At 44.6% G+C, this 13,172-nt stretch overlaps 1 protein-coding gene across 1 annotated transcript in view; it reads left to right on the top strand.

Moving 5' to 3' along the window:
- hecw2b (HECT, C2 and WW domain containing E3 ubiquitin protein ligase 2b) overlaps positions 1 to 10,220 on the top strand; it is a 31,287-nt gene extending 21,067 nt beyond the window's left edge. Inside the window, exons 11-29 of the mRNA XM_054737437.2 lie at positions 164 to 314; positions 707 to 810; positions 897 to 1,021; positions 3,071 to 3,256; positions 3,351 to 3,503; positions 3,578 to 3,680; positions 3,804 to 3,900; positions 4,318 to 4,401; positions 4,505 to 4,614; positions 6,082 to 6,202; positions 6,277 to 6,390; positions 6,487 to 6,639; positions 6,765 to 6,863; positions 6,944 to 7,073; positions 8,402 to 8,548; positions 8,619 to 8,733; positions 8,804 to 8,889; positions 8,988 to 9,100; positions 9,858 to 10,220. Coding sequence (XP_054593412.2) covers positions 164 to 314; positions 707 to 810; positions 897 to 1,021; positions 3,071 to 3,256; positions 3,351 to 3,503; positions 3,578 to 3,680; positions 3,804 to 3,900; positions 4,318 to 4,401; positions 4,505 to 4,614; positions 6,082 to 6,202; positions 6,277 to 6,390; positions 6,487 to 6,639; positions 6,765 to 6,863; positions 6,944 to 7,073; positions 8,402 to 8,548; positions 8,619 to 8,733; positions 8,804 to 8,889; positions 8,988 to 9,100; positions 9,858 to 9,969 — 2,303 coding nt within the window. The 3' untranslated portion in view covers positions 9,970 to 10,220. The remainder of the gene's footprint in view (positions 1 to 163; positions 315 to 706; positions 811 to 896; positions 1,022 to 3,070; positions 3,257 to 3,350; positions 3,504 to 3,577; positions 3,681 to 3,803; positions 3,901 to 4,317; positions 4,402 to 4,504; positions 4,615 to 6,081; positions 6,203 to 6,276; positions 6,391 to 6,486; positions 6,640 to 6,764; positions 6,864 to 6,943; positions 7,074 to 8,401; positions 8,549 to 8,618; positions 8,734 to 8,803; positions 8,890 to 8,987; positions 9,101 to 9,857) is intronic.
- The last annotated feature ends 2,952 nt before the right edge of the window (positions 10,221 to 13,172 follow it).

Consider the following 13,172-nt stretch of genomic DNA (forward strand, 5'->3'; position numbering starts at 1 on the left):
TCAACTGTGAAAACTTTACATTTATTTCCCGTCTTTAAAAAAACAAACAGCTGAAAGCTAAATCAAAAAGCTTGTTTTGATAAATGAAAGAAAGTCCAGGTCCATCAGAAGCCGAGAACGTGCTGTCTGTTAGTTTTCACCCGTGGGCCTCCTCCTCATCCAGACTGGGAGGCTCGCATCGACAGCCACGGTCGCATCTTCTACGTGGACCACGTCAACAGAACCACCACATGGCAGCGACCCACCGCGCCCCCCGCCCCGCAGACCCTACAGAGGTCCAGCTCCATACAACAGATGGAACAGCTGAACCGCAGGTCAGAACACACACACACACACACACACACACACACACACACACACACACACACACACACACACACACACACACACACACACACACACACACACACACACACATTATCGTCTTGCCTCCATTGCGAGGACTGTCATTAACTTCCATTTATTTTGGTGACTGAATTACGCCTAACCATAACCATTACCAGTCTATTCCTGACCCTAACATTAACTAAAGCTTTCTTCACACCATTCCTCTACATTGTACCAAATTGAAGACCAAGCAAAATGTCCTCACAAGTGTAAAGTACATCACTGGTTCTCAGAATGATGTATAGAGTGCACACACACACACTGGTTTCCATCCACCTGGATTATAGTGATTCCTGAATACCCTCCCACACCTGTCCAGGTATCAGAGCATACGTAGGACGATAACCAATGACAACAGACTGGAGGAGCCGCCGGCCACAGAGTTGCCGGGGGACGAGACGGACATGCACCCCTCTGTTCCAGGTACCCCACCCCCATCTGTCCAGTCAGACCAATAAAACATGGGTTTATCATCTCTTTACTGTCTAATGTATGTGTGTGTGTGTTAGAACTCCGTAGGGACAACAGTACAACTCAGTCCCCCTCCAGGTCTCGTATCTCACTCCTGCTCCAGTCCCCCAGCGCCAAGTTCCTCACCAGCTCCGACTTCTTCACTGTGCTGCATTCCAACCCTGTAAGGTCTCATGCTCCTCTGCAGCTTGTCATCTTTGATATTTATATATATATATATATATATATATATATATATATATATATATATATATATATCAATTCAAGTTTATTTATAAAGCGCCAAATCACTGCAAGAGTCGTCTCAAGGCACTTCACTTAGTAAATATTCTATTTGGTGAGAGATAAACTTTATTGTATTTATCCTAGTGGATCAAAAATTAAACGGGTAAACTAGTAGTAGCACATTCAATGTCAAAGAAAGTTAATTGTTATTTTCAGGAGAGGGAGAATGTTTAAATGGTTAGCAACAGTGTTTAAGACGATGGCCCCCTCCATGAGGCTACCACAGCTCAGCAGAACATCATTGTAGCTTCTTCTGGGGAGAAAAACACAGAGAGAAAATAAAGTTAACAGCTGAAATAGCAGGAAATAATACAGTTAAAGAGCAGACTGTAGAAGAAAGTAGTAGAGTGTGGAAAGTGGTCAGTGTGTCCTCCAGCAGTCTAAGCCTATAGCAGTATAACTACAGAGATAACTCTGGATAACCTAGCCTTTTAGATGGAGGCATGTTGGAGGCTGGGCAAGGGAGAGCCGTCTTTACCGACTGTACACTCCACCTCCCTCTACTCCCCCACTTGTCCAAATCTGGGCTAAAATCAGATTTTAACCATAGGCCCTATCAAATAAAAATGTTTTAAGCCTATTCTTAAAAGCATTAAGAAGAAGAGAAGAAGAAAAAATAAATAAATAAAAGAAACTCAGGTTCAGTTGGGCTTATACTGAGTGTTGTATGGGATTTTGTCAGGCAACCTAGTTTCAGGGTTCAAATTTTATGAGACATTTGGAATCTGGTACACCTTTTGGACCTGTTGACACTTTTAGAAGCATCCTTGTAAAGACTTATTCCACGTGGGTCGAGCTTTGAGACCAGAGGGGAGCGGCTTTGAATTTGGACTGTCTAGCCATAAGATTTATTCCCACCCCTTCTTCAGCGTATGTCCTGTTGCCTAGCAGCCATGATGGTACTAAACAGAAGTTACAGCTAAACTTAGCCGAAATATAAAAACTGCAGGACCTGCCCAACGAGCTTGTTTGAGGATTTTTGTTATGATTTTGACAGAAAAATGTAAAAAAAAAAATCAAATAAAATTAACAACTTAAGTCTAACAACACAGTTGCTTTTAGCATTCAGTTTTGGCTCTGCCAGATATTAAAGTTCTTACATTTAAAACTATCATTTTCTGCCATTTTTACAAGAACAAAAATCTCCTATTCGGCCTGCAGAGGATCCTGGTGGGCGTCGAAGGATGCACCTTACCAGGGATGTGTATTTTTGAAATTCTGGCGATACGATACATATCACGATACAGGGGAGACGATACGATACATCACGATATATTGCGATACATTCAGTCAGACGTTACAAGCAATTTTTTTTACTGAATTTATTGTAAGAATGTTCAATAAACAGTCCAAACTGATACGTAACATGTTTAACATGAGGTATCTGAACCATGATGGAGGGATTTACATTTCAATGGTGGAAACAAAACCCATTGCACACTGCTGCCAACTAGCGGGTGGCGATTGAATTGCACAAAACGAAAAGAAAATACACAAAAGTTTGCATGTAAATTCTTTCAAGAATTAGATACACGGCTTTTGAATATTGATGTTATAATCGTAGGAAAAAAATATCACGATATATTGCCATATCGATATTTCCGATACACGGCTTTTGAATATCGATATAATATTGCTAGAAAAAATATCACGATATATTGCCATATCGATATTTTCTTACATCCCTACACCGTACCCATTCTTGTGAAAAACAAGCACACATTTTTCATAGCCTTTGGATTTAGACATTCTTGTCGCATTGCTGCGACGTAATCAGTCCTAGCACGCAGTCTCAGAAGGATGCAGTCCCCGAATTTGGACACATCCAGATCCAGCAATCCAGAGATCCGGATCACTGGAAACGTGAATCTAGTTTAATCTATAAATTGAAGATGTGAAAAGTTTTTATTTTTCTTGTCCCTCTCAGAGTGCCTACCGTATGTTCACCACCAACACGTGTCTGAAACACATGATCAGTAAAGTCCATCGGGACGCGCACCACTTTGAGCGCTACCAGCACAACAGAGACCTGGTGGCTTTCCTCAACATGTTTGCTAACAAACAGCTGGAACTGCCCAGAGGCTGGGAGATGAAGCACGACCACAGTGGCAAGGTTGGTGCCGATGCACCGGGTTGTCCGGGTAATTCCGTCCCCCCGACGGGCTCCGCCGGTTCACAGGTCTTTATGTGTTTGCACCTTTACGCAGGCTTTCTTTGTGGACCATAACTGCCGCGCCACCACCTTCATTGACCCCCGGCTGCCTCTTCAGAGCTCTCGACCCCCCAGTCTCCTGACCCACCGCCAACACCTGACCCGCCAGCGCAGCCACAGTGCGGGGGAAGTCAGCCCACGGCGACTGGTGAGACCTGTGATGCTGCATTCAGAGTACTTTAAAGTCGCTACGTCCGCACATTCGCTGTCCTACTTCCTTAGGTGGGCGAGGATTCTCGTCATACTGGTCCTCCTGTCCTACCAAGACCTCCAAGCACCTTCACCTCAACAAACCGCGGCCAGTACCAAGACGTTGTCCCAGTGGGTCAGTACAAGTCACAGCTTTGTTAGGATTTCACTACGTCTGCTGGTTAGGAGGATTTAATCTTAGCCGGCCTTTTCCCGAGAATCGGGAGTGTAATAAAAACCTGTGTTTTGTCACATCCAGCCTACAACGATAAGATCGTGGCTTTTCTCCGACAACCGAACATCTTTGAAATTTTACAGGAGAGACAGCCTGACTTCAGCCGGAACCACGTGCTCAGGTACAAACGGGCTGGGATTATTTTCACTCGTGGGTTTAATGTCATAGTCGTCAAAGTCTGATACAGACACAGCTGCAGGTTCTCACAAGAAAACGTAGCATCACCTGGTGAAACCCAAGTTAAGACTTTTCCCAGAACTAATCCAGGTCCTTCAGGATTAAGTATCTGATGGCAGAAGACGTTTGAAACACCTCCCCTGGGAGGAGTCTTGGATATAAAGGAGCAGCAGCTCTACTCAGTCTCTCCTGGATGTCGGAGCTCATAACCAGATCTCTCAGTCTATTAAAATAAATATAAAAAGTTTAATTACAAATCAAAATACAAGAAGAACGGGTAGGGAAGTGAGACTGTTTGTGTGAAACAGGCTGTAAAAGATCTGCATATTTGATCATGGATGCAATGTTGCCGTGGTAACAGGGAGAAGGTCCAGCTGATTCGTACTGATGGAGTGTCAGGAGTGAACAGGTTGTCGGGAGATGCTGACCTCGTCATGCTGCTGAGGTGAGACCTTCTACTAGATTCCTGCTCTGGGCTGTTTTCGTGTTTTCGCTCTGAGCTGCTGTCTGGAGTTGACCCCCTTCTGTCCTCTCTCCGTCTCTCTCAGCCTGTTTGAAGATGAGGTCATGTCCTACGTGCCTCCTCATGCCTTACTTCACCCCAGCTACTGCCAGTCACCTCGGGGCTCCCCTGTTTCCTCCCCACAGAACTCACCCGGTAAATGCCACAAGCACATTATGGGATGTGGGATAAATAAAATATCAGACTGGAGGAATCACAAATGTGGCCGGAGTTCATTTGCTTCTTTTTACTTTTTTCCTTATGGAAAAGCACAAATTCCCTAAAAATGCTACTTTAACATAGAAAGCCCTAAAAATAGGAAGATTATAATAACAACTTCCTACTTTAAATCATAATTTTACAGATACTAACGGTCCGGATGTGGACTTTTGTTACACGGAGTTATGACCCACTTGTGTCGTTCGTTTTCTGCCCTGGTTACGGGTTGTTTAACAGCTCCAACCCCTAACTCGTGTCTGATGAGCATGGATCCTATCAGATAAGGATGCACAACAAATTGGCATCAACATCGGTATCGGCCGATGTTAATCAGCATCGGTCTGATAAATAAACCTGGGCTGATATTAGCAACAACATTTTTCCGTCTTGTTTCCATTTGTTTCTCTGTTTCAGAGGGTGAGGGGGATGGTGTGTGATTGTTTAGTCATGTGACAGTGATTGTAATCATCTCAGAAGCGTAAATGTGTTTGGTGTGTGTATATAAAAATTCAGCTTTAATCATTTTCATTCAATACAAAATCTGCTGCTTTTACAAGCATTAATGTTATTAAATCTGTATCTGCAAATATTGCTTATCAGCCATAACAGTGATATAAGTATCGGCCCAAACGTTTCAAATCGGTGCATCGCTATCATCAGGTGAATGCATCTGTTTGGGGCCATGCTTGACCAACGTTTGTCTTATTCCAGAACTTTAACCGGAGGCGTTTTCCCATAAAAGATGTGAACGCGGATAGCTCTGTTGTTCTAAAGCAGAGCTTTGGTCATGGGACTCGGACTTGAGCTTGTTGCTCATGTCACTCAGTTTTAATGAACAAGTTCAGATTCCTTTACTGCATCTGTCAGATTTTTGTTATTATTTATCATTTCCCAGATACGGTCAGATTATTTGTTTAGGAGTCAAAATTCAAAGGTTGGGTCTGGGATTTGACCCGGGACTTGCTTGCCTTTGGACTTTGACTTGACAATACCAAAGGAATTGTTTTTGACTTGGTTAGAGACTTTCTTGTCCTGGTTGCTGATTTGAGTTGGGACTTGTCTAGACTTGACTTGACTGGAGACTTGAATGGGAAGTCTTGAGACTTGTGACTCACAAACCGAAGACTTTCTTCCACCTAAGTGTTCTAAAGCTCAGTGGTAGTGAAGCCCATTTGGTGCCCTCTAGTGCTCGGAGGCTGCAGCAGCTTTTTGAATATTGGAAACCAGACAACGTCGACGCTGAAGGAGATCAACACTAATTCATTACTTTTCTCTACATTTAGAGATTTTTTCATAAAGTGAATTGATTTTTCCTAAAGTACCTATGTTGACTGAAAATCGATGCTGACGAAGCAAAAACAGTAGTTTTTAAAACTCATTATTCTTCTCTCCTCCTGGCTGTAGGGACCCAGAGAGCGAATGCCAGAGCCCCAGCACCCTACAAGAGAGACTTTGAGGCAAAACTGCGCAACTTCTACAGGAAACTAGAAACCAAAGGCTATGGCCAAGGACCAGGGAAGCTAAAGTAGGTGGATTTTGTCTGGTTCTGGGAAGGATTTTAGGTTTAAGTTCTGAATGTGTTTCCTTGTGTTCCTTAAGACTGAGCATCCGGCGTGACCACCTTCTTGAAGATGCTTTCAACCAGATCATGTGCTACTCCCGCAAAGACCTTCAGCGCAGCAAGTTCTACGTCAGCTTCGCGGGCGAGGAGGGGTGAGTAATTGGGGGGGGGGGGGCATGAAGCTGGCAGGAGAAGGGATGAAAAAGGCTGGTTTGGAGGAAGAGAATCTCTGTTTTCATGTGTTGCAGGTTGGACTACAGTGGGCCTTCCAGGGAATTCTTCTTCTTGGTTTCTAGAGAGCTGTTTAACCCTTATTATGGTCTGTTTGAATATTCTGCCAATGACACCTACACTGTTCAGATCAGCCCCATGTCGGCCTTTGTAGACAATCACCATGAATGGTGAGTTTGTCTGTGGCTGCTGTTGGACACCTTTCCCCTGAACACGTAAAAAAAATAAAGCCAACTTTGCTTGTGTGTGTGTGTGTGTGTGTGTGTGTGTGTGTGTGTGTGTGTGTGTGTGTCAGGTTCCGCTTCAGTGGCCGCATCCTGGGTCTGGCTCTGATCCATCAGTACCTTCTAGATGCCTTCTTCACCAGACCCTTCTATAAAGGCCTCCTGCGCATGTATGTTGGTCCACCATGGATTCACATCCACATAAAAGTGCATGGACACATGCACTGAGTCTTGTTTTTCTACCCTTTAGTCCCTGTGACCTGAGTGACCTGGAGTATCTGGATGAGGAGTTCCACCAATCCCTCCAGTGGATGAAGGACAACGACATAGAGGACATGCTTGACCTCACCTTCACCGTCAACGAAGAGGTTTTTGGACAGGTCGGATACGCTGTGTGTTAGCTTTACCGATCCTCTGAAGACTAATCTGAGTTTGAGAACTGAGATGTCCTGTTGGGTTTTGAGGCCTTTGTTGTTGGGGACAACACCCGACATAAATAAAAACAGTTTTAGAGGTGTTTATGTGGTGAAACAGAAAAGGTGAGAATTATTAAAGGGACTTTACGGAGTTTTGAATTTTTATGCTCGCGATTGCCCCCTCAGGCCAAAAACGTAACGGCAGCTTCAATAGTAGGCTCGTGCACGAGGCGCACATGCTGTACGTGCACACTCCTTAACGAAAATAACAGCTGAGACAATCCCTTGTGTGTGTGTGTGTGTGTGTGTGTGTGTGTGTGTGTGTGTGTGTGTGTGTGTGTGTGTGTGTGTGTGTGTGTGTGTGTGTGTGTGTGCGCGCGACTCGGAGGACAGAGGACAGGAGAACGCGCAGCTAATTAATTAAATAATTTGGATCTGTACCTTTCTCTTCAGCACAGCCAACAAAGGTTTATGATGGGTCAGTCCTCCTGCATGCTCAGATCATTCCCTTCCCTTGCTTGAAAAATTGTTCCAAAATGAAAGTTGAACCCACATCTTTTTTATCCGTGAATTCAATGCCGTTCGGCGAGTCTCAAATAAAAATTTGGGCATCTTACTGTAAAAAAATATACCATTAATGTAAAAAAGAAACTATGTTCACATCCAGAATCAAACCCAGGTCTTCTGCATGAGAGTCCGATGTCTTACTGGGTGAGCTAAAGCGCCACTGATGTCCTTTGTATCTGTAACATTTATATCCTTGATGACAGCTGAAACAGCGATCAAAGAACGGTTCGGAGCGAAAATGGCTATTTTGTTGCTAATTTGCTTAATCTTAGAAGAAAGTTCTACAGAAAGATTTATTTATTATTTCTACACATGTTTTGGCTGTCAAACTTCCATAATGCCCCTTTAAAGACCAAGTTTACACGTTTCTTTCAGCACATTTGCGATGGTCTCTAGTATAAATGAATGCCTTGTGAGTGGGTGTCTGTGGGGAGAAAGCTCCGGTGCTCCTGTTTAAGGAGGTAGACGTAAGTCAGAGCAGAGGTCGGGCCGGGCCAGAGAATCCTGAAAACCTTTTTGGACCGTGTCGGGCTGGGGCTCCACCCCCTCGGGCCGGGCCGGACACGGGCTCAGATTTTAGGCCCGTGCAGGGCTCTACTCTGAGCTACCGATCGTATTTCAGTAGGAACAAATAAAAAGCGTCTCTCAATGAACTTGCTTTTAAAGAGTTAAACAGAAATAATCATTTAGAAGGCTGAGTATGAATTTAAATATACTTCCTGTAGATAACAGAGAGGGAGCTGAAGCCTGGTGGAGGGAACATCCCCGTCTCAGAGAAAAACAAGAAGGAGTACATTGAACGAATGGTGAAGTGGAGAATAGAGAGAGGAGTGGTGCAGCAGACTGAGAGCCTGGTCAGAGGCTTCTACGAGGTACGCTTCAGAGTCCGTTCCTTTACCTCGTACGTAACTAGACCTTTATGATAAACGTGTGCTGTTCCAGGTGGTGGACGCCAGGCTGGTGTCTGTGTTCGACGCCAGGGAGCTGGAGCTGGTGATCGCTGGAACCGCTGAGATCGACTTATCAGACTGGAGGAAAAACACAGAGTACAGAGGAGGTAGGGATCCCTGGTAACAGCGAGGTAGAGGGTCAGATTGATCTTCATACCTCTGATGTGTTATGTTCAGGTTACCATGACAACCACATAGTGATCCGTTGGTTCTGGGCAGCAGTGGAGAGGTTCAACAACGAGCAGAGGCTGAGGCTCCTCCAGGTGTGCTTGTTTGCCCCACATTTACCTAAACAAAGCACGCAATGTTTGACCTGGGTCGCAGGTCTGTGTCTTCACGATGTCTGTGTCCTCCTCCTCAGTTCGTAACCGGGACGTCCAGCATTCCTTACGAGGGATTTGCATCTCTGAGAGGCAGCAACGGCCCGCGCAGGTTCTGTGTGGAGAAGTGGGGGAAAGTCACCTCGCTGCCCCGGTGATTGATGTGACTCATACTTTTGTTATTGCCCTGCATGATTGTGACAAAGTTCTCAGTTTGAGGATGACCCTGAACCATGAACATGGTACGTACCAAACAGGGATCTTTAGAAGGAGGTACGGGTGATACATAACTCTAGAAACAAGGTATGTACCAGTACCAGAGCATCACCATTACACCAAGAGATGGACCAAACCATGACACAGGTGTGCGGTGACACCCCTACACAGCTGCGTACACATCTGGGTCAGTACGGCCGGGGAGGATCACATCGGTTCGGTCTCAAACGGGCGCTTTTTCTTCATATACGTTTCCCAGGAAAGCAGAAGTCCCTCAACACGTAGGCGGCATTAAAGACGCGCGGGAAAGTCCGCAGTGTCTTCAATGAGATAAACAGTCCTCGCTGGCTGATTCTACTCACCTATCGGAGGCGGTAGACGTGAATTTCAGCCAGCCAATCAATCCCTAATGTGCAGACTGGGCCACATCGGCTCCGGCTGGACCTCCGGAGAAGCTCTGGAGAAAAGAGTCAGGACGAACAGGAAAACGCAGCGATGACCCAGATCTGAACGAAACTTACCCTTCCGGGTCTGATCCATGCCGACCCAGATGTGAATGTGGCTAGGTTCTCCAGTTACACATCAGCGTGTACTCACGTTCCTGTACTTGTACTCGGTTTGAGGTATAGTGCTATGACTGTGTCCTTCTATGTTCCTACACAGTATCTAACCACACAATCTGATCTTCTCTTCAGAGCTCACACCTGCTTCAACCGGCTGGACCTGCCTCCATACCAGTCCTTCTCCATGCTGTATGAGAAGATGCTGACCGCTGTGGAGGAGACCAGCACCTTTGGACTGGAATGAGATTGGCTGTTGAGAGGAGGCCATCTTAGATGATAGAACATGTAGCATGACTTATTTCTTCACTCATAGATGGCCTCCAGTGTCCAACATCACTTGGTGTTCCTTTAGAGACGTTCCACCACTCATTGGTTAAAGGGTAACATGTGACTTTGGAGTCAGTGATTCTCACGTAAAGCTCACTTCTGTCTGTTTAAGTTATCAGGATCTGTTTTGTTGCTCATGATTGTTCTTGGTCTAAACTGAACTTTTGAGATGTTTCCCGTTTAACGTTTTCTGTTGCACTTTCACACATTCCTCACCTACTGAGCAACGCACGCTTTGACCTGTGTGTGCACGACCCGCACTGCCTTCATGACTGTCGTCGGACCCGACCAGTCAGGTCCACATTAGCAGAACTCAGCATTCGTCTTCTAGTCTGTGTGAATGTGGACAGCAGGAAGCTTCAGGGATTGCCTAGCAGTGCTCCCTCCAGTGGTCGGGTTTGGTAACTGCACAGACCTCCTGAGTTCATTCATGTTTGTGGGATTTTTTTAACCTGGACTTAACCCACAGCTGGTCTTGGAGTCAGGTCAGAAGCTTTTGTATTAAATGACGATATTTTCATCTACAGGAGGTGTTTTTTTTAAATGATGTGGCCGTGACACGTTGTGACCTGAATGTAACCAAACTTTGTGGTTTCGTTGCGTGGAGTGGGTTTTTCTGTACGATCAGCCTCACCTCAGAAAAAACCAAATCATCACACTCGTGCTGATTGGTCGAGATTCGCTATGTCATTATTAGCTTCAGCTTCGTTACACAAATAAGATCAAACCATCAGGTTCCATCAAACAGCGGATGTGTGTTCATGTCTGTTACCATGACGACAGATCGGGCATGTTTAGAGTGATGTCATGGAAGGCGCCTGTGGGAGTAATTGAAATATTAATGAGAATTAGTGCATGGGTGAAAGTGGCTTTCTTCTGCACACTCGTGTAACCCAGCTGTGTGTGTGTGTGCGTGCGTGCGTGCGTGTGTGTGTGTGTGTGTGTGTGTCTGTGTGTGTGTGTGTGTGTCTGTGTGTGTGTGTGTGTGTGAGAGAGAGAGAGAGAGAGAGCACCGTTGCACTGCTCGTCTGAACGTGGAGGGGAGATTGATCTGAGATTGTGTTCTTCATAAAACCATAACTTTTTTCTACAGGACTCCGTTTACAGAGTAGTCGGTTCTCCTCCAGCAGAGGCAGGTGTGTTGTTTCTGTTCGTCTTCTGTCACGTGACTTAACTTCATTTGCAAAAACGTATAACTCCCGTTTTATAAATTTAAAAACATTTAATTTTATAATTTATTTCAGGTGATTTCGGTCAAAATATAGTGGGGTGATTTTGATCAAAATGGCTTTTATCTGTTTTTGCAAATGAATTCTTCATTCAGAAACTAAACTACACGGGAAAATAATCAGATAAATATTTTTACGTGTGTTTATCACTAATTGAGGTTCATTTGTCTCAAAATGATCAAATTTCCACTTTTTCCTCATATTTCCATCTTGGTTGTTCAGCTTCTCCAGCTGGACTGTCTTTAGCAGTCTTGTTCCTGCAGGGGGCGGAGCCTGCCACCATGCAACCAAAGACAGTACACACTGCCATCAGACAGAGTCGGCATGAACACATGATTTCTAGGCCATGTTTCTCCTGGTTTACACTTTACAAGATTGAATACTTTGTAAACGTTACGTTTCAGATTCACTCCAACACGTTCCACTGACTGAATGCACTACAAGATGTCTGATTAACCAGAATGTACCAAAGTTTTGAGCTTCTGCCCCGCCCCCTCACTCTCCTGTACAGCGCACCAGACTTTAAATATGAATGTTTATTAACTCTTCTCTACTTTAATAAAGTCATCTCTGTATGCAAACAGTTTTCTCTTTGAAACAACCCTTTAATGAATCTGTTATCCATCTGTGCCGCGGTGCTTCAACTACTCTGGGCTCCAGAAAATGTTGATTTTTGAATCCTAGACCTAGAAGATCATATTTAGTCAGGTTTTTGTGTGTTCCTTTCAATTCAGTTCAATTCAGTTCAAAAATACTTTATTAATCCCAGAGGGAAATTGATTGCTGTAGTAGCTCAGAATAATAATAATAATCAAGTCATCAAAGAGTTATTGTATATTACAATGGCTGTTGGCAGGAAGGATCTCCAGTAGCGGTCAGTGTTGCAGTGAAACTGAAGAAGCCTCTGACTGAAGACACTCTTCCATTGTTGGACAGTCTTGTGAAGAGAATGCTCAGGGTTGTCCATAATTTTCTTGATTTCCTGGAGAATCTTTTGCATTATCTCCTCCAGTGGTTCCACAGTCGTCCCCAGAATAGAGCCAGCCTTTTTTTAGGCTGTTGAGCCTTTTCAGGTCCCTGCTTCTGATGTTACTACCCCAATATATGATGGCTGAAGAGTTTACACTCTCAACAACAGACTTGTAGAAGATCTGCAGCATCTTGCTACAGACGTTGAAGGACCTAAGCATCCTCAAGAAGTGCTGTCTGCTGTGTCCCTTCTTGTAAACAACTTCGCTGTTCTTTCTCCAGTCCAGTCTGTTGTCCAGGTGAACTCCAGGGTATTTGTATTCTTCAACCACCTCCACTTCTTCTCCCATGATGGAAAGTGTTTCATTCCACCCTGTTTCTTCTGAAGTCTAAAATAATCTCCTTTGTTTTGTTCACATGAATCATTTAGCAGATTCTTCAGTTCACTGGTGATCCAGGGTTTGTTATTAGCGAAGCATCTCACTGTTCTGGTGGGTATGATGTTGTCCACACAGAAGTTTATATAGTCAGTGACACATCCAGTCATGGCATTGATGTCCTCTTCATATCCTTGGCGGAGAGTCATCCAATCTGTGGTCTCAAAACAACCCTGCAGGGCTTCTTCAGCATCCTGTAACCATTTTCTCACAGTTCTTGTCACAGGTTGCCTCTGAACAAGTGTTTGTATTCTGAGCAGAGAAAAACAAGATTGTGATCTGATTGTCGCACAGGAGGTCTTGGTTTGGACATGTATGCATGCCAGACGTCTCCCTAAGAGCCACATCCACTTTGGACGCAGACAAGCATTCCAGCTGCTGTTGTGACCTGGAGACAACTCAAGACTGGACAGGTCGTATCAGAGTTTAATCTGAAATCCCGGTGCCGTGAAGTCCACCCAACTTCTGACAGTCCGGATCTGCTG

This window comes from Nothobranchius furzeri, chromosome 3 (assembly GCF_043380555.1).
Source record: "Nothobranchius furzeri strain GRZ-AD chromosome 3, NfurGRZ-RIMD1, whole genome shotgun sequence".
Lineage (NCBI taxonomy): Eukaryota > Metazoa > Chordata > Actinopteri > Cyprinodontiformes > Nothobranchiidae > Nothobranchius > Nothobranchius furzeri.